General features: G+C 34.5%; 1 protein-coding gene across 3 annotated transcripts in view; it reads right to left on the bottom strand.

Annotated features, from left to right (window-relative positions):
- Positions 1 to 23,145, bottom strand: part of RSRC1 (arginine and serine rich coiled-coil 1) — a 445,934-nt gene that overhangs the window by 46,572 nt on the left and 376,217 nt on the right. For all 3 annotated transcript variants that reach the window (XM_082655219.1, XM_082655217.1, XM_082655218.1), the window contains exon 7: positions 21,039 to 21,107. In XM_082655219.1, the coding sequence (XP_082511345.1) occupies positions 21,039 to 21,107 (69 nt within the window). The remainder of the gene's footprint in view (positions 1 to 21,038; positions 21,108 to 23,145) is intronic.

Genomic DNA, 23,145 nt, shown 5'->3' with positions numbered 1-23,145 from the left:
AAGCACTTGTTGAATAAATGAATTATTTACAGTTGTGATAAATACTATGAAAAGACAGCAAGGGGTGCTAGAAGATAGTGTCACAATGAGGCTTGATTAAATTGTGAGGTAAGAATACAGTTCCTCTGAAGATACAACATTTAAGCTGATACCTGAGTATTGGCATATATTAGCCAGGTAAAAAGAGGGAGAACTTTCTAGCTTTTCTGGTATAGAGAACAACATAGGTGAAGCCCTAAAGAAGGAAAGAGTTTCCTTTTTTTTTTTTGAACACAGGAAGATGTCCAACTGAATTTAAGTTACTAAACATTTCCTGTTCCTATCTCCCAGAATAATGTCTGGGCATTTACCTTTCTAGAGGAAAAAATTTCCATTTCATAGAAATGGAATCATACAATATGTAGTCCCTTGTGTTCATGTTGTAACATGTATCAGTTGTTTATTCCCTTTTTATTACTAAATAGCATTCCATTAGAAGGATGTTCTACATCTTGTTTATCCATTTACTAGTTGATGGATATTTGAAATGTTTCTACTTTTTGGCTATTGTGAATAATACTGCTATGAATATTTGTGTACTAGTTTTTGTATAGACATGTTTCGTTTCCCTAGGGTTAAACATCTCCATGAGTGAAAGTGCTGAGTGATATGGTAAATTTATGTTTAACTTTTTAAGAAACCATCAAACTGTTTTCCAAAGTGTCTGTACTATTTTATCTTCTCATAAGCAATGTTTTACATTCTCTCAAGGTTCTCCATATTACCAACAACAATACTTGTTATTGTCTATCTTTTTGATTATAGCCATCTTAGTGCATGTGAAGTGGTATCTCATTGTAGTTTAAATTTGCATTAAGGCTGCAAAATAAAGCATTGATTTATCTTTTTATGAAAAAATTAAAATGGGGATAACCACTCAGATGAGCTATTTTTCCTAAGGATTAACTAGCTGACTCCCACAACTGCAGTTTGTGGGTGTACAAATGAATTCTCTTTTTTTAAGCTGTTTTTTCAGTACAGACAGTTCAATTTTCAGATGAACAACATCAATTCTGATGCTTGCTGATTATATATGAGCCTTTCTTTGAGTGCTTTACCTTGCCTGGAGTATATAAATTGACTAGGAAGAACTAAGAGCCAATCAGAAAGTTTCTCCAAACTTCAGTTCACATCAATAGGCTGAAGGAAGCCAAGAAACATTATACATATTCTAGTGAAGGATTCCTAAAGAAAATCTAATTTTAGAAATAGATTGTCATTTATTAAACCATAGACCTAATGTTTTCTTGACAAAAATATGAATCAGTTAAAAAAATGTGACTGTACTGAATTTGTGTTCTGAATTAATACTACTTTGGGAAAATAGCCTGTTTTCTCTGTAACATATCTAAAGGATATTCTAAACGTTTCTGGAAGTACAAAAGAAGTTAGAATGGGCAATTTGATGGTTGTTAAAATACTGAAAAGCATTAAATTTCAACCCTGAGTAGATCCAACTTTAGGGTAATATTTTCACTCTGTTCCATTAACTAAACAAACAAATAAGCAAAGAATCCTCTACTATCGGAGAGTCAGTTATTGAAGCTTGTACAGAAGCAACTATTGTCCATTAGGAAAATTTCTTTTTTGGAGTTCATACTAATACAATTTCTCAATTACAAAATGTGATTAATACTTCCTTCCTTGTGGATTGAGAAGAGTAAGTTAAATAACATACACTTGTGAAAGTTCACTGAAAATCATAAAATACTGTGCAAATAAAAGAAAGGGCTACTATTATTATTCCCTCTCTGGCCTAAATTGTCCCTCTTTTCATCATGGTTTATAGCTCTGGAAATACACATTCTTTAAAGATTGCACAGAGAAGCTCTTTATAAACAAATGGAATGACTTTCCACATACATAGTACTGGTAGCAAGTACTTATATGGGTCTAGCACTATGCTCCCACACCTGGACTGCTTCATGTTACTGAGTATGTATCTCTTGACAAAATATTCTAAAAATCTAAACATCCCCAAATAGAGAAATTCTTAAGTCACAGCATATCTATAAATACAGATTATACAACCATTAAAATGTTTTCAAAGAGCTCTTAATAGCATGAGAAAATAACTACATAACTAGTGAAAAGTGCAGCACACAAAACTGTATATATCTGGGGGCTGAAAAGAGTGAGATGGATTTGTGGAATGGGAGGCAGGGTAAGGTGTGCTTATTATACTCCACTGGCAACTTTGTACTACGTAAAAATTTCGAGGCCTACAGAACGTGGCGTCCTCTGCACAGTGAGATCTCTCTCCTCTTATTTTTTACAATACATAGTTGATACATTAAACTAACACTGTACATGCTGTATGAGCTCAACATTATAAACAATCAAACATACATTAGGAGGATACAGCAAAATTTTAGCCTAAATTCTTTCTCTTGGTGGTAGGATTATGTGTATTTATTTCCTTCTCTATACTTTATATATTGCTCACAGTTTCTGAAAAATAGGTTCATACTATTATTATTAAAAATGTAATTACATTTAAAACGATGCCTCTAGGCAAAACAAAATGCAGTACACGAAGTCTTAAGAAAAGGATTTCAAAATAGATTCTAAGTAGTAATATCAATCCCCTAATTAAAAAAAAATTAACACAAATTAAAATCTGGCAATTTAAATTTTGTTAGCTTAATGTTTCCCATCCCCAAAAGATATATGAATGTAAACTATTTTGGGGGAAGGGAGGTAACAGAATAAAATCCCTTTCAAAAAAGGTACCATCATAGGATAGCACAGTGGAAGATTATATAGCACAGTAGTTAAGCTCCTGGGTTCTGGTATTAGAACTATACTCTATACTCAAATACTGGCTTCACCAACTTAACTGTGTGACTTACTATCACTTACTCTCCTAAAATTAAAACATCATTTTTACTTCAGAGGACATACAATTTAAACAATCTGGCTAGGAAGAAAACCCCATCTTTTCTATTTTCTTTCTTTTCAAAAGTTTACTTGTTCCAGATCTGGATTTTCATTTTTGAGATAATTTTATAGTTAAATTTTATTCATAAATTAAAAGAGCTGCATGCACAGAAATAATTGAATGTTAATTGGCTTCTGACACATAATTAGATGAGTTCAGGCCATTTCCATAACTTGGATTCAAGTTTATAATCTAAATCATCATGAAGTCAGATTTGGCTCAGTTATCAATTTCACATTAACATGAATTCCATTAGTGGTTAGTGATCTGTGCTGGAAAACAGTGCTAAAGGGGAAGGTACTTCAGACTTAACTTAATAAACTTTATCTAAAGATGTGAAGAAATATATCACCTACATATATAATATTCCACTTGTAAGCTGTAAATTTTACATTAACTAGAAACTTAACAGATAATTATATCCTAAGTAAGAACACACAATGTCCTCTAGACACTCACAGATACTTATAGGGAAATGATCCGTAATCAGTTAAGAATTATTTATTGAGTTCATACAGGATGCCAATTTAAGAAATCTAGTTGCTTCTAATTTTGAATGGCTTAATTTCATTTTATATTATTACAACATATTGATTTACCTTAAAAATCTGCCTTAAGAAAAATGCCAACAATGTGTGCAGTAATTTACTATTTTCAGTTTAACTATAATCATAGGCAAAAGCAGAACATATTCTCAGGCTTTTATAGGTAAGGTATGAGAGTGATTTGGGTAAGGAAGAAATGTAGGAGAAACCTATCCCAGAGCAACGCCTTTCAAATTGAGAATCATGACCCATTAGTGGGTGATTTTTGTTTTGTCGTGTTTGACGTTGCAATTCTATTAGGAAAAAAAGAAAATATCTGAGTGGATTAAGTATTTTGTGTAAAATTTTTTTTCAGTTATGTGTACTTATGCATATGTATATTAGGTTAAAAGTATAATATATTTCTTACTGTGTGTTGTATGTAAAAAAATAAAAAAGCTGGACAGGTCATGCTCTAGAGAGAAGTTAAAAGGATACAGAAGGTAGATTTTTTTTTCTAACAAGAGGCTATTTCAGGTTGTTTTAGAAAGAGAAGACATTATTTTCAAGCCTCAGAGTAAATGCTGCTCAGTGGTATTTCTGCCTTAATGTTCTCAAAAAGATAATGAATAGGAAGCCAGGAATTATAAAACAACCTGGATTTAAAAATCAACTTGACTTAAAAAATCATCTATGAGTATGGTAGGTAGAAACAAAGACTGGGTAGAAGTAAATACAATAAAAATTGTTTGGGATACCTAGAATGTTACTGTCACACAAAAGTTTTCCTTTTCATGATCTATATTTTGGTGCTTAATGATGGTTTGCAGAGTGGATTTCTTATTCTTTGTTTACATAAACAAGTAGTTTTGTCTTTTCACGTAAACAACTCCGATGTGGTATTTTCCTGAAATTTCTTTGGCTCTGAAGACTAATAATCATATACATTATTACTATGGTGCTTACTCTGCCTTGGTCAGCAGCACTACAGCAAGGCTTGATTCCAATTACAAGCAATAATAGCTACATCAGTTGGATAGGATTCAACAAGATGACTGAATCCCCTCCTTTACTCTTACCCCAATAATTTCTACCATTCCCAATGTCTTTGTAGCACTCTCTTATAGCCTTGGAGGGTCTGAGTCACCCAACAATTGAGCACAATGCTGACTTGCCTTTCAGGGCAATACCCTGAAACTAGTTCTGACTGAAGCAGAATGTACAGAAAGAGTCCTTTGACTCAGAAAGCAAAAGACTTGGTAACCCACTGCCTCTTGGGGGCTTGCACTAGCATTCCATGTATCTCCCTCAGATGTATAGTCTTGTTCCATGGCCTCATAACATTTAAGCCCTGGCTCTAGTCTGACATTGTGTAAATCCTCTGCCTTAGCCTCTGCTTGGCTTTCCAGTCTAGGATTCTGATTCTTATGACATGAGCTTCTTGAACTTCAATTCTCCTCTAAATTTTGGTTCTACTTCAACCCTACTTGCTCTATGCAATGCCTAATATCCAGTTTGACAGAAAAATTCTTTTTTTCTTGACATCAGAGCTGATTTCCATTGGGTCTTGCTGATCATCCTGGATTAATAATATTTTATAGTAAGGTAGAAATATCCAGAATTGGCCAGATTATGCTTTTGTATAAACAAATTCAGCTTTTTCTATTCTAAAATGGTGGTTAGTTATCTAATCATACTAAACTTGCACAAATAATCAGGGTTTACATAGACTATTTTCTTTGAACAATATTCTCCATTTCTTAATTTTACATCAAGTAACAGGTGTAATTTAGAAAACATTTTTATATGTTACATTAATCCTCTAATTTTCCCCTATTAGTTAGTAACATGGTTTTAGAAATAAAGGACATAGTCTTATTAATCCCAGAAAAATAAAATAAACTTATATATATTTTCAAAAAAGGTCAATTACAGTAAAAATTGTCTCATAAGTAAATTTCTAGTAGCACAAAGAAATAAGGCTGATTTTCTGTAAAACTTTTTGGTAACAGAATTATTCTTGGATAGCCATTCTGAACCTCTAAGAGCAGGATTAAAGCTTGTTAGTCTGCCAGTAAGCCTAAAAGTATGTTTTGGGAAATAAAATATTTGGGGGATAAAATATTCTATTTAGAAACTAGGTCTGACTTCATTATTTATTATACATATTGATTAATGTGTAATCAATAATTTAATGTCCTTAAAATATTTACCTCTGAATATGTTATTGCCATACATCTTATGGCCAAAAAGTAGATTATAAGATATGTTGTAGGAGATAAACATTTACACACTCTAATTGGATTTTGGCCATATTTCTTTTATTAGAGCAAATAATTTGCTATAGTAAACATATTCTGACATCGTTAAAGTTATTAATAAGACTTGAGGGAATTCCCTGGCAGTTCAGTGGTTAGGACTCCGAGCTTCCACTGCAGGGGGCATGGGTTTGATCCCTGGTAGGGGAACTAAGATCTCACATACCGCTCGGCGCAGCCAAAAAAAAGAGAAAGACTTGAGCCTTACTAATATCAACAATTATAAATTGCAAAAATTATCTGCATTTCGTCTGCTTTCTGTTAACAGGTAATTACTATTTCCAAATGCTAATACTATAATCAAGGCAGAGTTCTTATTTAGGCTAACCCATCATCATCCTTATCTTACATAAATACAACCTGATTCATGCACTTGCTAATTTGTCTTCCTGATGTGAACACTGGCTTATGTTTGATCTTTAGCAAACAGACATATCTTCTTATTTCTACTAAAAATTAAATGTAAGATAACTTGACATGTAGATAATGCTGCCAGCTTATTCAAGTAAACATCAGTTTTCTCCTCAATAAAGTGAAGATCTTTCAAACCTAGTGTAAAAGCAGGTTTATATTTATAATCATTTATAGATCTTTGCCATACTGTTTCATTTCCCTGAGAAGACAGTGTAGTATAAGACTGCACAGTATTAATTGATCCATCTTCAGCTTCTGATTCCATCGACAGAAATCATGTATCACCACAGGAATAATTCTTGCAGCATGGTTTTCTTTAAAGTCAATCTTGTAGTGGCACTTTTAAAATTAGAAGATATAGGCATGGACTTTTGAAAGATTGATTTTTTGTTTTATTTTTTTTTAAATTTTTTTTTACATCTTTATTGGAGTATAATTGCTTTACAATGGTGTGTTAGTTTCTGCTTTATAACAAAGTGAATCAGTGATACATATACATATGTTCCCATAGCTCTTCCCTCTTGCGTCTCCCTCCCTCCCACCCTCCCTATCCCACCCCTCCAGGCGGTCACAAAGCACGGAGCTGATCTCCCTGTGCTAAGCGGCTGCTTCCCACTAGCTATTTACCTTACGTTTGGTAGTGTATATATGTCCATGCCTCTCTCTCGCTTTGTCACAGCTTACCCTTCCCCCTCCCCATATCCTCAAGTCCATTCTCTAGTAGGTCTGTGTCTTTATTCCTGTCTTACCCCTAGGTTCTTCATGACATTTTTTTTCTTAAATTCCATATATATGTGTTAGCATGCGGTATTTGTCTCTTTCTGACTTACTTCACTCTGTATGACAGACTCTAGGTCTATCCACCTCATTACAAATAGCTCAGTTTCGTTTCGTTTTATGGCTGAGTAATATTCCATTGTATATATGTGCCACATCTTCTTTATCCATTCATCCGATGATGGACACTTAGGTTGTTTCCATCTCCGGCCTATTGTAAATAGAGCTGCAATGAACATTTTGGTACATGACTCTTTTTGTTTGTTTGTTTTTTGCGGTATGCGGACCTCTCACTATTGTGGCCTCTCCCGTTGCGAAGCACAGGCTCCGGATGCGCAGGCTCAGCAGCCATGGCTCACGGGCCCAGCTGCTCTGCGGCATGTGGGATCTTCCCAGACTGGGGCACGAACCCGTGTCCCCTGCATCGGCAGGCGGACTCTCAACCACTGCGCTACCAGGGAAGCCCCATGACTCTTCTTGAATTATGGTTTTCTCAGGGTATATGCCCAGTAGTGGGATTGCTGGGTCATATGGTAGTTCTATTTGTAGTTTTTTAAGGAACCTCCATACTGTTCTCCATAGTGGCTTTACCAATTCACATTGATTTTTAAATGTAAATATTGTAAAATTATAATTCTTGGCCTTATTTTAAGTTAATATATATAGGTATGTAACTGATTCTCTTGCTGTACAGCAGGAACTAACACAACACTGTAAATCAACTACACTCCAATAAAAATTAATTAAAAACATAAACTAATACCTACAAAACATGATATAGTTTTTAGATCAATTGGGTGCAGGTCTTCCTGGTTTAGTAAATAGACAACACCTTCTTTTGTGTAGCTAACGTGCTACTATCATGGCCAAGAACTGGCCTTAAAAAGAAGCTAAATCTGTCAGATAATAACTATCAGAAGGAACAGGTGGATAAAATCACTTATTTTTGTGATATCATTACCCTTCATACAATGAAACTGATGCACAAAGGTGATTTGCAGAAACTTTTAAAATAAAAAAGAAAGTTGTAATTTACCAAGTAATAACTGTGACCTACATACTTTTGGGTATTTTTCTCATTATTTAGAGAAAATAACTGTCAAAATAACTGTCACTGAAAATGTTATCCACTATTTCACTATTTAGCCTTGGGATTATGTTTTACTATTAGGCCAAGGAGTGACATCAGCAGTGTAAGATGCCTTTCCATTTTGTCCTTCTTTTTGTACAACTAAATTAGGCATCTATCCATGAATAAACGCACCTTAATGGGAGTTGAGGGATCCAGCACCACAGGCCAAAGGGCCTGGGACGAGTCTTGCCCACCTGTGCATCTGGTAATAAGCAGACAGACCTCAGTATGGGCTGTGAAACCAAAAGAAGCTGCAGAACCTACCATAACCCCTCTCGGCCATGGCCTGGGAAAACCTGTACTTGAGCAGAAACCCATGGAGAGGGGAGATTTCAGCATGCTGTTGAAACAACAACAAAAGAGTTTGGATGCACTGGAGACAGAAAGAGGAACTTTGCCAGTGCTATCCCTCCCTCAAGGCAACACTGCACTGCTGAACCAGCAGTGACTTCTCTTGGGGAAAGGGAAAGCAGTGAGTGAGTGCTTGGCATCCACAGCTGTGTGGGATGCTGCTGGGGAAACCCTGGAGAAACCTGTTTCTCATCAGCAGCACCCAGAGTACTAAGGTAGGAACTCCATGACACAGTGGAGGGAGAATATCAGGAAAGAGGAAGATAAGAATGTCACAAAGCATTACAGGGATGCAGTTATGGGTGACTGCCTCAGGACTTCAGGGGGAAGTCTGCCCATGGGCATGTGGGAGAACCTCACCTGAGGATCCCCCCACTGGGCCTATGGGTACCCCCAATGCTACAAGTGCTAAACCCACACCTCCTCCAACTCTGCAGCTAGCTCCTTGTGTGCGCTCCCAAGTGTACAGCACACTTGGTAAATGGAATGCTCTCAGAAAAGCAGACCAGGGTCTGTGGACAAGGAAGAAACCACAAACATGAGCTGTAGCGCCACCTTTGGAAAACAAAAGAGAAGTTTCCAGCAGTCAGTCTGGTGAATTGTAAGAACCAGAGAAGACATAAAAGCTTAAGGATTCTACCACAAGAGAGAGCAAGAAGTGTGGAGCAGGTGTATCCATACAAAGTCAGAGAAAATTTCAGATATAATAGGACCAAAAAACAGTATATGCCACCTGAAGGCAACTAGTAAAGATTTCAGGAGGTGTCTGCTACTTCAAATGCAAAAGCAGTAATGCAAAACTATAAGGAATGTGAAAAATCAATGACACATATCACCAAAAGATAAAAATAATCCTCCAATAACTGAACTCATTGGAATTTCGTGATCTAGCTGATATAGAATTCAAAAAAGTTGTTTTGAAAGAACTCAACAAGCTACATGAAAACGAAGACAATTCAACAAAATCAGAAAATAATACATGAACAAATGATAAACGTAAAGAGACACAAATCATAAAAAAAGAACTAAGCAGAAATTCTGGAGCTGAAGAATTCAATGAGCGAAATGGAACAACAACAAAAAAACAAGAGAGCATCTATATCACAGCAGACCAAGCAGAAGATAAAATAAGTGAGCTAGAGGTGAGGAACTTTGAAATAACAGCTGTTGGAGAACAAAGGAAACAGAATGAAAAAGAGCAAAGAAAGCCTACGTGATCTATGGAACTCGATCAAATGTACAAATATTAGAATAATTAGGGTTCCAGAGGAAGAAGAGGGCAGAAAGTTTATTTAAAGAAATAATAGCTGAGAACTCCCCAAACCTGGGGGGAGACTAAGACATTCATATTTATGAAGCTAACAGATTACCCTCTTATCCATACAAAAAGACTTTCTCCAAAACACAATGTAATGAATTGTCAAAATCAAAGATAAAGAGAATTCTGAAGGCAGCCAGAGAGGAGGAAAAAAAAAAATTATAACCTACAAAGGAACCTCCCATCAGGCTACCAGCAGATTTCTCAGCAGACACCCTATAGGCCAGGAAAGAGTAGAATGCCATATTCAAGGTGTTGAAGAAAAAAACCCCTGCCAGTCAAGAATACTCTATAGAGCAAAGTTTATGCTTCAGATGTGAAGGAGAAATAAAGACTTGCTTATACAAACAAAAGCTAAGGAAGTTATCACAACTAGATCTGCCTTGCAAGAAATGCTGAAAGGAGTTTTTCAAGATGAAAAAAAAGGATGTTAATTAGTGACATGAAAACATATGAATGTATTCAACACACTGGTAAAGGTAAATAGTGAGATTTTGGAAACCCTAAGTTTGTAATAGGGTGGTGTATTAAACACTTAACTATATTATAAAGGTTAAAGGAAATGAGTATTAAAAATAACTATAGCTACTATAACTTGTTAAAAAATACACAATATAAAAAGGTACATCGTGACATCAAAAATATGAGGGGAGGAAGAGGGTGAAGCTTTTGTATGTGATCAATGTTAAGTTGCTATCAGCTTAAAGTGGATTGTTTTATCTATAAGGTGTTTTATATAAGCCTCATAGTGACCACGAAGCAAAAAACTACGTAGATTCATAAAAGATAAAGAAAGGGGAAACAGAGAAAACCACCAGGGAAAATCACAGAGGGAAAAAGAAACACTGCAACCACAAAACTGCCAGAGAACAACTAATAAGATGGCATTAGTAAGTCTGTCCATATCAATAATTACTCTAAATGTAAATGGATTGAATTCACCAATTAAAAAGCACAGAGTGGCTGGCTGGATTAAAAAAACAAGATCCAACTATACACTGTCTACAGGAGACTCACTTCAGATCTAAGGACACACACAGGCTCAAAGTGAAGGGATGGAAAAAGATATTCCATGCAAATGAAAACCAGAAGGAAGCAGGAGTAGCTGTACTTATATCAGATAAAATACTTTAAGCCAAAAACAGTAACAAGCAACAAAGAAGGACATTATATAATGACAAAGGGGTCAATTCATCAAGAAGATATAACAGTCATGAATATATACGACAAATTTATACAGTCGTGGCAATGACTTTTTGGATACACACCAAAAACACAAATAACAAAAGCAAGTATAAAGAGGGAATATAACAAACTAAAAAGCTTCTGCACGGCAAAAGAAACAATCAACAAAACGAAAAGGCAACGTACAGAATGGGAGAAAATATCTGCAAACCATATACTGAATAGGGGTTAATATCCAATATATATAAATAAGGAACTCATGTAACTCAATAAAAAAAAAAATGAGTGGAGGAACTCAACAGGCATTCTTCCAAAGAAGACACCCAAATAGCCAACAGGTACATGAACATCATCAACATCACTAATCATTAAGGAAATGAAAACCAAAACCACATTGAGATATCACCTCACACCTGTCAGAATGGCTATCATCAAGAGCACAAGAGGTAAGTGCTGACAAGGATGTGGAGAAAAGAGAATGCTTGTGCTCTGGCGGTGGGAATGTAAATTGGTACAGCCACTATGGAAAACAGTAAGGAGGTTCTTCAAAAAATTAAAAATAAAACTACTATATGATCCAGAAATCCCACTTCTGAGTGCATATCCAAAGGAAATGAAAACAGGGCATTGAAAAGATATCTTCATTTCCATTTTTATTGACGTATTATTAGCTATAGCCAAGATATGGAAACAACCTAAGTGCCTGTCAACGAATGAATGGATAAAGAAGATGTGGTTTATATATGTATGCAATGGAATATTATTCAGCCATGAGAAAGAAGGAAATCCTGCCATTTGTGACAATATGGATGGACCCTGAGGTCATTATACTGAGATGAGTCAAACAGAAAAAGACAAATACTGTCTGATATCACTTATATGTGAAATCCAAAAAAGCCAAACTCATTAAAAACAGAGTAGAATGGTGGTTACCAGGGGCTGGGGTTGAGGAATTGGAGAGGTGTTATTTAAGGATACAAACTTGCAGCTTGTAGATAAGTTCTGGAGACATAATAAACAGCATAGTGATTATAATCAACAATGCTTTTTTATAAACTTAAAAGCTGCTAAGAGACTAGTTTTTAATTGTTCTCACTACAAAAAAAATAATAATTATGTGAGGTGTTAGATAATGCTACGATGGTAATCATATTTCAATATATCAAATCAACACATTGTACACCTTAACCTTATACTATGTTACATGTCAATCTGTATCTCAATAAAGAAAATTTTACTGTTAGGCCGAATTTTTAATTAATTTTATAGAGGAGCTTTATTAGATATTTTTTATGTTAAGAAAGAACACAATAGAGAATCTCATTTTTAATCTAAAATATTTAAGATGCTATGAAGATAAAAATAGGTAAAATTTTATATTGAATTGAAATGTAGTAGGACTAATTCTTACATAACACATATTACCTCTGTTTCTTTCTCCTTCCTGTACTTTCCATTCTGTTGTTTTTCAGTGCTTCATTCAAGATGCTTTCTTCTAATCTATCTTCCAGCTCTCTAATTCTTTTTTTCTGCTCTGCCTTGTTGAAACTTAAGCCCTCATTAAGTTCTTGATTTCAGTTAATGTTTTTTTTTTTTTTTTTTTTTCGGTACGTGGGCCTCTCACTGTTGCGGCCTCTCCCGTTGCAGGCTCCAGACGCGCAGGCCCAGTGGCCATGGCTCACAGGCCCAGCCGCTCCGCGGCATGTGGGATCCTTCCAGACGGGGGCACGAACCCAGGTCCCCTGCATCGGCAGGCGGACTCCCAACCACTGTGCCACCAGGGAAGCCCCAGTTAATGTATTTTTCAGTTCAATACTTCCTTTTAAATTTTTTTGTTTCCATTTCTCACCTGAAATTCTTAGTATTGTCTTTTATTTCCATGAACATATTAAGCAGAGTAATATTAAAATCTGCATCTAACAACCCCATAATCTTGATCTGCTATGAATCTGTCCCTACTGACTGTTTTTTCTGTTGTCCTCTTGTTTTGTCCTCATTGTTCTTCATCTTGTTTTCTCATATGCCTGGTTATTCTTAATGGATATCATACAGGAACAATTGCAACGATAATTTGAGGCTTAGGATAATGTTCCCTTCTTCCAGAAAAGATTTATATCTGCTTTGGTAATTGGCTAGGGGCACTAGCAATCTTTTTTTTTAAATTGGGGTATAGCTGTTTTACAATGTTGTGTTAGTTTCTACTGTACAGTGAAGTGAAGCAGAATTCCCTGTGCTATACAGCAGGTTTTCATGTTTTCTATTTTATACATATTAGTGTATATATGTCAATCCCAATCTCCCAATTCATCCCACCCCTCTCCATTCCCCCTTGGTGTCCATATGTTTGTTCTCTACATCTGTGCCTTTATTTCTGCCTTGCAAACCGGTTCATCTGTACCATTTTTCTAGATTCCACATATATGCGTTAATATACGATATTTGTTTTTCTCTTTCTGACTTATTTCACACTGTGTGACAGTCTCTAGGTCCATCCACGTCTCTACAAATGACCCAATTTCATTCCTTTTTATGGCTGAGTAATATTCCACTGTGTATATGAACCACATCTTTTTCATCCATTTGTCTGTCGATGGACATTTAGGTTGCTTCCATGATCTGGCTATTGTAAATAGTGCTGCAATGAACACTGGGGTGCATGTGTCTTTTTGAATTATGGTTTTCTCTGGGTATATGCACAGTAGTGGGATTGCTGGGTCATATGGTAATTCTATTTTTAGTTTTTTGAGGAACCTCCATACTGTTCTCCATAGTGGCTGTATCAATTTACATTCCCACCAACAGCGCAAGAGGGTTCCTTTTTCTCCACACCCTCTCCAGCATTTATTGTTTGTAGATTTTTGATGATGTAGGGGCACTAGCAATCTTGAATCATCTTAATTCAGTCAGGAATTGAGATGATTCAAAACTGGGCTTCAGCCCCCATGGGTGCTTGTCTATTTCTGGTTCATCCTTACTTTCAGGGACTAACCTATTAAGATCCCAACCAAAAGCCTGGTGGTTTTTATCAGGTCTTCCCTTCCTTGACTGGCCCTGAACTCTAGATTTTTGTCCCTGTAGCTCCATGAGGCTCTCAAAAGCTCTGCCCAGATTCTTAGCCTTTCAGTGACCTTTTTAAGAATTGGCAGATAGATTCCACTACTGGAATCATCTCTAGGGGAAAAGTGGCTCCAACTGTTGAGCTCACCTTATTTTCTTTGAACTGGGACCCATACTTCCCCACCACATTTGTAACTCTCTCATGCCTTCAAACATGTGTTTTAATATTTTGACCAGATTTTCTATCTCTTCTCAGAAGGAGGGTGAGTTCAAATAAGCTAGTCCTACCAAATCATCTTTATCCCATAAATCTTGATATGTGGTCTTATATTTTCCACTGTGATTTCCTTTTTCACCTACGGATCACTTTTATTATTAATTTAATTATTTATTTTTATTAATTTATTATTAATTAATTATTTTATTTATTAATTTATTATTAATTTCATTATAAAATTAATTATTTTATAAAGTTTATAAAATGGTTTCATATCTAGTGTATCACAACCACCTCCTTAGATGGTAGATAGATTATTATCACCCTTATTAACAGATTGGGAAACTGGGTTTAAAGTGACCACTTAAGATCATACAGAGGATGAGAAAACATTACCCCTATTTGAATTTACTGTATTTCACTGCTCTCATATTTATTTTCTGTCTTCCCCCTCTACAATGTAAGCTCTTTGAATGCAGGGGCCTCGATTTCCTTTTTCACTGCTCTCTTCATATGGCTTAAACAGTACCCAGCATGCACCAGATGCTCGGTATATTTTTTAAATTGATAAAAGCTATCAAAGGAATGAATGATAAAAGAAAGATACTCCTTGTATTGCAATTCTGAATAATAAAAATTTATATTTATACACTACTGTGTAGTTGTGAAATGATTTTTAAATACTTTATGCACTTCTATTTATAACAATTCGATAGATTTTATCATCTTTCTCACTTTAGAGTCACAGTGAAGTTAAGGGACTTAGTCACAGAGCCAGTAAATGGCAGGGCTGGGACTCTGAACTTCATTCTCTTACTTCAGCTACAAAAGGATAGGGCTATTTCCACTAGAGTACAATTGACTCCATATATTGCAATGGCTCCCCTAGGTTACTTCCAGGATTGCACAATCCTGTGAGAATTCAATATGTATGTCAGCTTTCTCATGTTTAATTTATATTACAAATAGCTGATTGAAAAGAAAGCTGTAGCTCTGAGCTGGTCTTGAAATTTGTGTGTGTGTAGAACACAGAAAATATTTAAAATGGTAAGCAAATACATGATGGTCAGTCCCTGGAGGTCTAAAAATGGTTAAATAGATATCCGTGTATCTGCATTCATATACACGAACACCTTACTGAAAATAAGTAAAATGTGATCTAAATCAGCTTCCAAGTCCATATAGAGTACAGCTGAGTACATATGAAGCACAAACATTATTAGTGAGCTATTAGGAAGGAGCCTTTGCTTTGTTAAAAAGTTAAAAATGAATTAGCACATATTTACTGGAAGCGTCAAAACTGAGGATAGCTGATGCTATAATATGGCACTATATTATAAATATATATAAATATATATATAGTTTTGTATAAAACTATATACAAAAGAAAGGTTAAAATATTTAACAATCAAGTTCTTGCAGACATGGAATCAAGGGAACTATAAAGGACAAATCACTGCTGAAGGGAATAAGACAGATGGCTAGGCTAAATAACTGAGTGTTTGTTCTTGAGTAATTTTTGACTAAATAAGAACTTGAGGAAAAAATATGGAATAAAGCAATGCATCCTAGCTAAGCAGATTAATTCTCCTCTTAAAGAAAGCAGCTCTCTAACATTAGAGCTAATGTGTTAAAGGACTATACAGATACATAAAAAATACTACAATATGACAGATGTAGAATTATTAAATCTGATACATGGGAACACAAATTTCCTAAAAGGGTATTTAAAATCTTGGAATGGAACTATCTAATAAAGAAAGACAAAGAGGGGAAGGGGGTAAACTCAAATGTTTAAACCTAAGAAGGAAGTCATACTGTGTATTACAATGCGTAGCCAATTCAGGAGAGGGCAAGAAAGGACAATCCTTATTTCTACCTAACCTGCTTATGGCAACATGCCAAATAAACACTGACTCCTAAGTGATACCCCTGCGCCTGTTAAATTTACCCTTCTAACTTCATTCTAACCTTCTTATAAAGGGTGTCCAGAAGGAATAAAGGATGCCTCAGAACCCCAAATATTCATCTTCTTCTCTGGTCTTAGGCAGGAGCCACAGTGGAGGGAAAGAGGGATTAGAACAGTTCTCTCTCTGGGTGTGGTAGGACGTGGTGCCAAGTGTGCTTTATGCTAGGGACCTCAAAGCATGGGAGAGCCAGGACCTCTGAGAAAGGGTAGATTTGGCTCTGATCCAGGCTCTGAAGGATGGTGTGGACTTGACAAGTGAGTGTTTTACACAGACCAGCCAGTCACTGGGGAGAAAAGCAGATAGAGATTATGGGAAAAGGACATGGACACCTTGGCAAACTGTGCCTCTGACAAGTATCTCACCTTCTGGGGTCCCAGAAACACAAGTGAGGCAATATAAAATGGGTACAGATCTATCTGAGTACACACAAAAAACAGTAAACAAGTACATAAGAGCTAGAGGGTGAGATCCAGAGAGGAAGGCAAAGGACAGAGGAAGAGGGATTTAAATCATATTATATTTGAACACTGATCGTAGGGTTGTGATTTATCCAGGCTATTTAAATAGGGGGAATGTGTACTGGAGTCATACTCCTGGGTCTGTGTACTGCCTTCACTACTTATTAGCCATAGAGCAAGTTTTTATGCCTTAGTTTCCTATCCTCCCTACACTACAGGGATAATAACAGCACAAACCTCAGAATTCATGAGGATTAAGAGAGTTAAAACAGGTAAAGTACTTAGAACATTGCCTGGCACCTCCTTTTTTCTTTTCAGTTACTAGTACTTTTTACCCCCAGCTTTGCCAAAGGATTAACAATAACAGAAAACATGAAATTAAGGCTAATCTCTTACTTCTTGTCAAGCAGATGTGGCAAAAGGGTTGATGGATTTCAACTTAAACAAAATCTAAGTCTTCACTTGAATCACCTAATATTGTGTTCGTATTGTCACTGTCCACCATTTCCAGGAATAATTTAGAATAGGTTGCCTAACGCTTTTGGAAACAACAATATTTGAAGCAGAAAACTAACAAATGGGTAGGGCTATTCTGAATAAACACAAGGGGGAAAAGAATTTAAAAACCACTATACTTATGCCACAAATGTGAAATTCATATTAGAGAGAAGTCAAAATGCAAAGAAAGACAATAATGCTTATAAGTGAATTTAAAACATAATTAGAACACTTAAATGCATACTATATTAAACATAAAATAGAATACAGAAAACCTAAGCAGTTATGCTAAAGCATTCAATAATACAGAAAGAAATCAAAAGGAGAAAAGTTGAAATAATTTTTAATTATATATAGTCAGAACATTTTCAAATACATACAGAGAAAAAGGGAAAGTCAAAGTCAAGCATTTATTAGGACAAAGAATAAAAAGGAAAACAGAACTGAAAGATTTAATTTTTCTAAAATATAATACAGTTAGAAAAAAATGCTTATTTTTAAAGAAGGAAACTATAAACCCAAACTTTAAATATTGCTAACTTTTATGAAATAATGTAACCTTTATATAATTCAGCTAAAATGGAAAGAGTTGGAGAGTAAATGGTTCAAAAAAGAGGGTCCATGCAAATGTATAGTGATATTCAATAGGTGGACAATCAATTGAGCTGTGTAAGGACCATGAAGGGCACTCTAAATGGGGTATCACTGCTTCAAGAGTGGAAGGCAAAATGGTTACTCTGGACAAGTTTTGGTGAGTAGCCTGACTTTTATCTTGGATACAATACTGGCAAACGTAATTATATTGATTTAAGAACACTCAAAGAAAAGGACTGCACAATAGTCAGAATGTATTTGCAAGGCACAGATCTTGCTATGCTAATACAATAGCTTTTTTGAGATGACAGAGAATGGATAGAGAGAGCTGGGCAGATAACATTTATCTACATTTTAACAATGCTTTCAACCCTGTGCTGCATATCAGCATGCTGAGAAATTAAGAGACGAATTGTATAAATGATGTAATAGACTGAATTTCTAGTGGCTTATAGGTTAAAAATAAAGGATTATTATTCTTTCAGATGCAGAAATATATACACATACAGATGTATCTCAGGTTTCAATTTGCAGCTAGACTAATATGAAATAAATGTAGCTTATACATTAATCATTTTCAGGGAAGTTTAATTTGATAGCATTCAAGTATTTAGACAACTTATAAGAAAAAAATTCTGGAAGCAAACAACAGCAACAAAGAATCTGGCTAGTAATTTGCTTTCACCCACAAAATATAGGCAAAAGAAACCTATTTAATGAAACACACCTTTTATCCTTCAAAATTAGTGTCATATAGGTTGTTTTACCAGTAGAATTTTTCTTCAACATTTGTGGTAATAATTTTCCTATGTTTTTTGGATGCACAGAAAATTCAGTGAGCTCAGGTAAAGACTTGATAAATCCATACTAGCAAATATTGATAGTATTTTGAAATTCACTGATTTCTTTTTGAATGGTTGTAACTCTTTAGAGAAACAGTCTAATGAGTGAGGTCCTATCTTAGCGAAAAGACATAACAAGGTTGGGTTATACTTTCAATGATGTTATTTGGAATCAAGGGCAAGCTCAAGTTAAGTTATTTAAGCATGGATTTAAAAGAAGGAAGGGTAAACTGGTCATTCATTCGTCCATTCATTCAGTTGTAAAATAATTAAGAAACTGTGTATCTACTACATGTTAGGCATTGTGGATACTAACTAAATCCTCTACAATCCTAAAGTTTATATTCTAGTTATAATGATACGTTTAAAAAGATGCTAATTAAAACAGCTATGATTGGAGGGTTGTGCTTTTTTTTAACAATTCTCAGGTACTAAAATGGAAAATGTTACTCTATATCACAGGCTATGTGCAGGGTCAGTTTGACTTAGTGAATGTCTAAATGAAAAAATATTTTCAAAAGAATTACAATATAACCTTCAGTACCTATAGTTACCTAAATATTTTTAAATTCTTTTAAAAGATGTTTAGAACTAATTTAATGAAACAAAAAAGAGCGACACCATTAGAAATATCAATTGACATCATGTAAATGAGGGGTTCTGAAGTATTAAAGTTTCTTTGAGCACTTAAAGCCAGTATTTTGGAACACATTATCAGGCTTCAACTCCTTGAAAGCTTACAGAGGAAACAGTTACTAGGGCAAGCATTCATATTATATATTTTTTCATAACAATAAATCACCTAGCAATTTCAGTATCTGTGGTTATCACATCAGTGTCATCCGTTTTCAACCGATTAAGATCTGAATTAACGGAATTAGACTAATAACTATCACAACATATATTCACTGTGTTGGTTGATAATAAATGCCACACTTATAATTTATAGCACCACAGTGTTTTATAAGCACTATTATGTTATTAATTAGTTACACTGATCAGAATACCACATAACATAGCGGTACTAAAATATTATAATTTGCTTAGACTACTTTGCATCTATTATTATATCTATTTGTACTACGGGTGACCATAAGCATAACTGAAATCAGACAGATTGTTTCCACTAACAATACCAAAATATTCAGAAAGCCAAAAGAACAGAATTCTACTGAGGATTTTTGCCAGTGGAATTCACTTGTTTTCTTAATAAACCATAAAATTAGTTGATCTAGGAAAAGAGTATAAAGTCAGAATTTAAGGGGGTCAAATAAGGTGAATTCTATATATACATTTATATGTATAAATTAGTTCACATTTAGTTCGAATCTACTTATTTGTAGTGTTCTGCCACCTAAATCTACAGGGTTTTTTTGTTGTTTGTTTTTTTGGATTTGCTTTGAGGGCTTGGCTCTGACGGAATGCTGCTATTAAGCATTCTAAACCATCATACTTAAAACATTTTAGGTTCTATAACATCTCAGCTTCCATTTGTAAGTTGGGGGTGTAAATTTTTTATGGCTGTCATAATAGAAGGTATGCGCTAAGGAAAAATTCTTAATTTTCAGATTTAGACAATAGCACTCAAAACCAGTATTTTGGGACACAGTATCAGGCTTCAACTCCTTGAAAGCTCACAGAGGAAATAGTTATTCTGCTAATTAGCCAGCAGAGTGACATGATTGTCAGTCCAAATGCATCATCCACTAACTGACTGAGAAAGAGTTGCGTGGATCTTGCTTTAAGCACTGTAATTTACAACAGTATATACAAAGCCTCTAAGAAGGAAACAGGCGAAATTTTCACTCACACAAATCATAGCAAACTAAAGGGGAAATACAAATTTGTTAGAGGAGATAAAAATGTGTTAGATTTCTTTGTGTAATATTCTTGGGTGGTGTATTCAATGTTATTTAAAGAAATAATCTACAAAAATTATGATGAATTTCTTAATCTGAATTGACTGACATTTGACATTTCATATTTTATTGTTACCTCTTAACAGCTTTTTTATGTAAAGTCGTGTTGGCAAAGGGATTCTTCTTCATCACTGCTAAAATATTTCAAAATTTTCAATCCATTTTTATGACTGATTTTGATAATTTAAGATAAAAGTTAGAAGGAAAGAAACCAACACCAGCTCCACTTTATAATTTTGTATCTTTCCAATCTGCCCAGATGCTTATCACTAGGATGCTTATAAACTAATCTTATGCTAGAAAATATCAGTGTCCAAGACATTGAATATAGTGTGATATACTGTGTCATAGTTTAGGTTCATGAAGTAGCATGAGGTATCCCCTAAAGCACTTGATTATATTCTATGAAGAGAATGAAGAGAATCATGCAAACAGTGACTCCTCACTATGACTTCTTTGAAACAAAATGAACACATGCCTTTACCTTCCTCCTTTCTTCTCTTTGCTTCTTCTTCATTTCTTTCTTTGGCTTTCAATGCTTCATCAGCTTTTGCTGAAACAAAAACAATAAAATTTCTGCACTTATTTTATGCCTATATCGTGGATGAAAATACTGGGAAAAGGGAAAATAAATTCATTACATATTTCTTGTGAAGTAGTCAGAAGGAAAAAAAATGGCTGAAAATCTGAAATATACCTTTAACAATCTTTATTCAGACTATTTACAATATTTAGTTAGAATCTTTGAAGCTTAATTCAAGATAATCTCTGCACAAAATAGAAAGCGAATTTAAGCAACATAAGTTTAATGATGGCATATAAACTGGGAAAAACTGTTGCTCATTAAAAGTCATCTGATTTGTCAGTGCAATGCACCTGTTTTAAACTTTGGGGGAAGTTCTTAAGCTACAATTCACATTTGAAATATAAGAAGCTTGGTACATCTTTGGAACAGTATCAAATTAGGTAGCATATTTTTTTTTTCATTGCATATCATAGTAGCAGTTCTTTATTCATGTTATGACAGCATTTGGTAAAAAGAATCTTTTTCCCTCTAGAAACCTCTTCCCTTATTACTTAATTATCTACTAGTTGCTCAACTGCAGGGGTTTTCAAACACTTTACTACAGATGTTAGAGAAGATTAAAAATATACAGCACAGTAACAAGGGACTATCAATATACTCTGTAAATTAATTAAATTTCTGTTCTAGCACATCATTTATTCCAAAGCATTAACGTCTCAAAGGAGCGATTCTCCTTTATTGCCGGCTCACTGCCTGATGAGTGAACTAAGTGAAAATAAGTCTCTAATAGCATTATAGCTGATGAAATATTAAGTTAAAAAAGTATTGCCTTGTCAAAAGAAAAAGAATCAAACCGTGCCAGCATTAAACTTTGGATGAGCCTTTATTATAATGATAACAGCAATGTAAACCGTGATTTAAAAAATAAAAACACTTACTCTTTAGCTTTTTGCTGCATATATTTTTCCTATGCAAAATCAACATATCCTTTTGAAGTATAAAACCTGGCTTAAAAGAGTAATTTAAAGAAAATACACACCTTATACATAACTATTTTTCTTCAAAAGTTTGACTTTTCACTGTCACCATTGACACTTTCTTAAAATGTAAAACTTATATAATGGTGGTGTGAAGTGTTATATCCAATTACACAGACATCTGTTTCCATTTACAAGCTTTAATACATACTTAGACTGCATTTAAAGTCATGAAATATTAAAACTTTTATGCCACTCTGTATCATTGCAAGAATCTATTAAATTAGATAATAAAAACAAACCACCAGTAATTCTAAAGACTTTTACTTCATTTACACTTTATTCTCCCTGGTAGAAGGACAAGGATAATAGAAATTCCATTTAAATTCAATTTTGGTTATATGTGTAATTGTAGATATACCCCTTGAGTCATGTAAAATGCTCAGCTTATGTTTCCTTCAAATTATCCCGCTCAGATTCACATTCTACTCCTTACAACCGTCTTCAATATGTATTAGCAGAGCTCATTAGACTGAAATTTAATAATGCAAACATCAGGTGGATTTCAAGAACCTCCATTAACAACATAAGATGGATTGCTTATATATAGCTCTTGGGCCAACTGGGCACAATTTAAATTCAATAAACTACCCTGCCTAAATTTGATTTATCTATTTCACTATGTTGGTTTGTCCTTTCTTACTGATTTGTTGCTATACATGGACAATTCATTGGAATATTGTTTTATATGGTTTTCTTTAAACTGCAAATGGCTCTTGTGCTGTGGTTAAATATTTTATGTGATTGAGCTTCAGGCTGTCAGTCAAGATTCCCAAGTATGTATATATGTGTATAAATAAAAATACTTTGAATTATGTAAAAATATAAATAATTAATTTTAAAAACACACACTTGAAAATTTTATCAATAATCAGTATGTTCTCTACAAAGGATTTGAACGAATTCACTTGAAGAAAATTCATTTATTCAAACTGAGTCATTAGGATAAACTCCTCATCGATTATTAAGGGAATACGGAAGAAATATTCTTTTTTTCCTTTCTGCTTTATGGTATTATATTTAAATGT

Source organism: Grampus griseus (assembly GCF_964374135.1).
Source record: "Grampus griseus genome assembly, chromosome: 5".
In the NCBI taxonomy this organism is placed as follows: Eukaryota; Metazoa; Chordata; class Mammalia; order Artiodactyla; family Delphinidae; genus Grampus; species Grampus griseus.
Note: the sequence above shows the minus strand (reverse complement) of the source record. Positions and strands in the feature narration are given on the sequence as shown.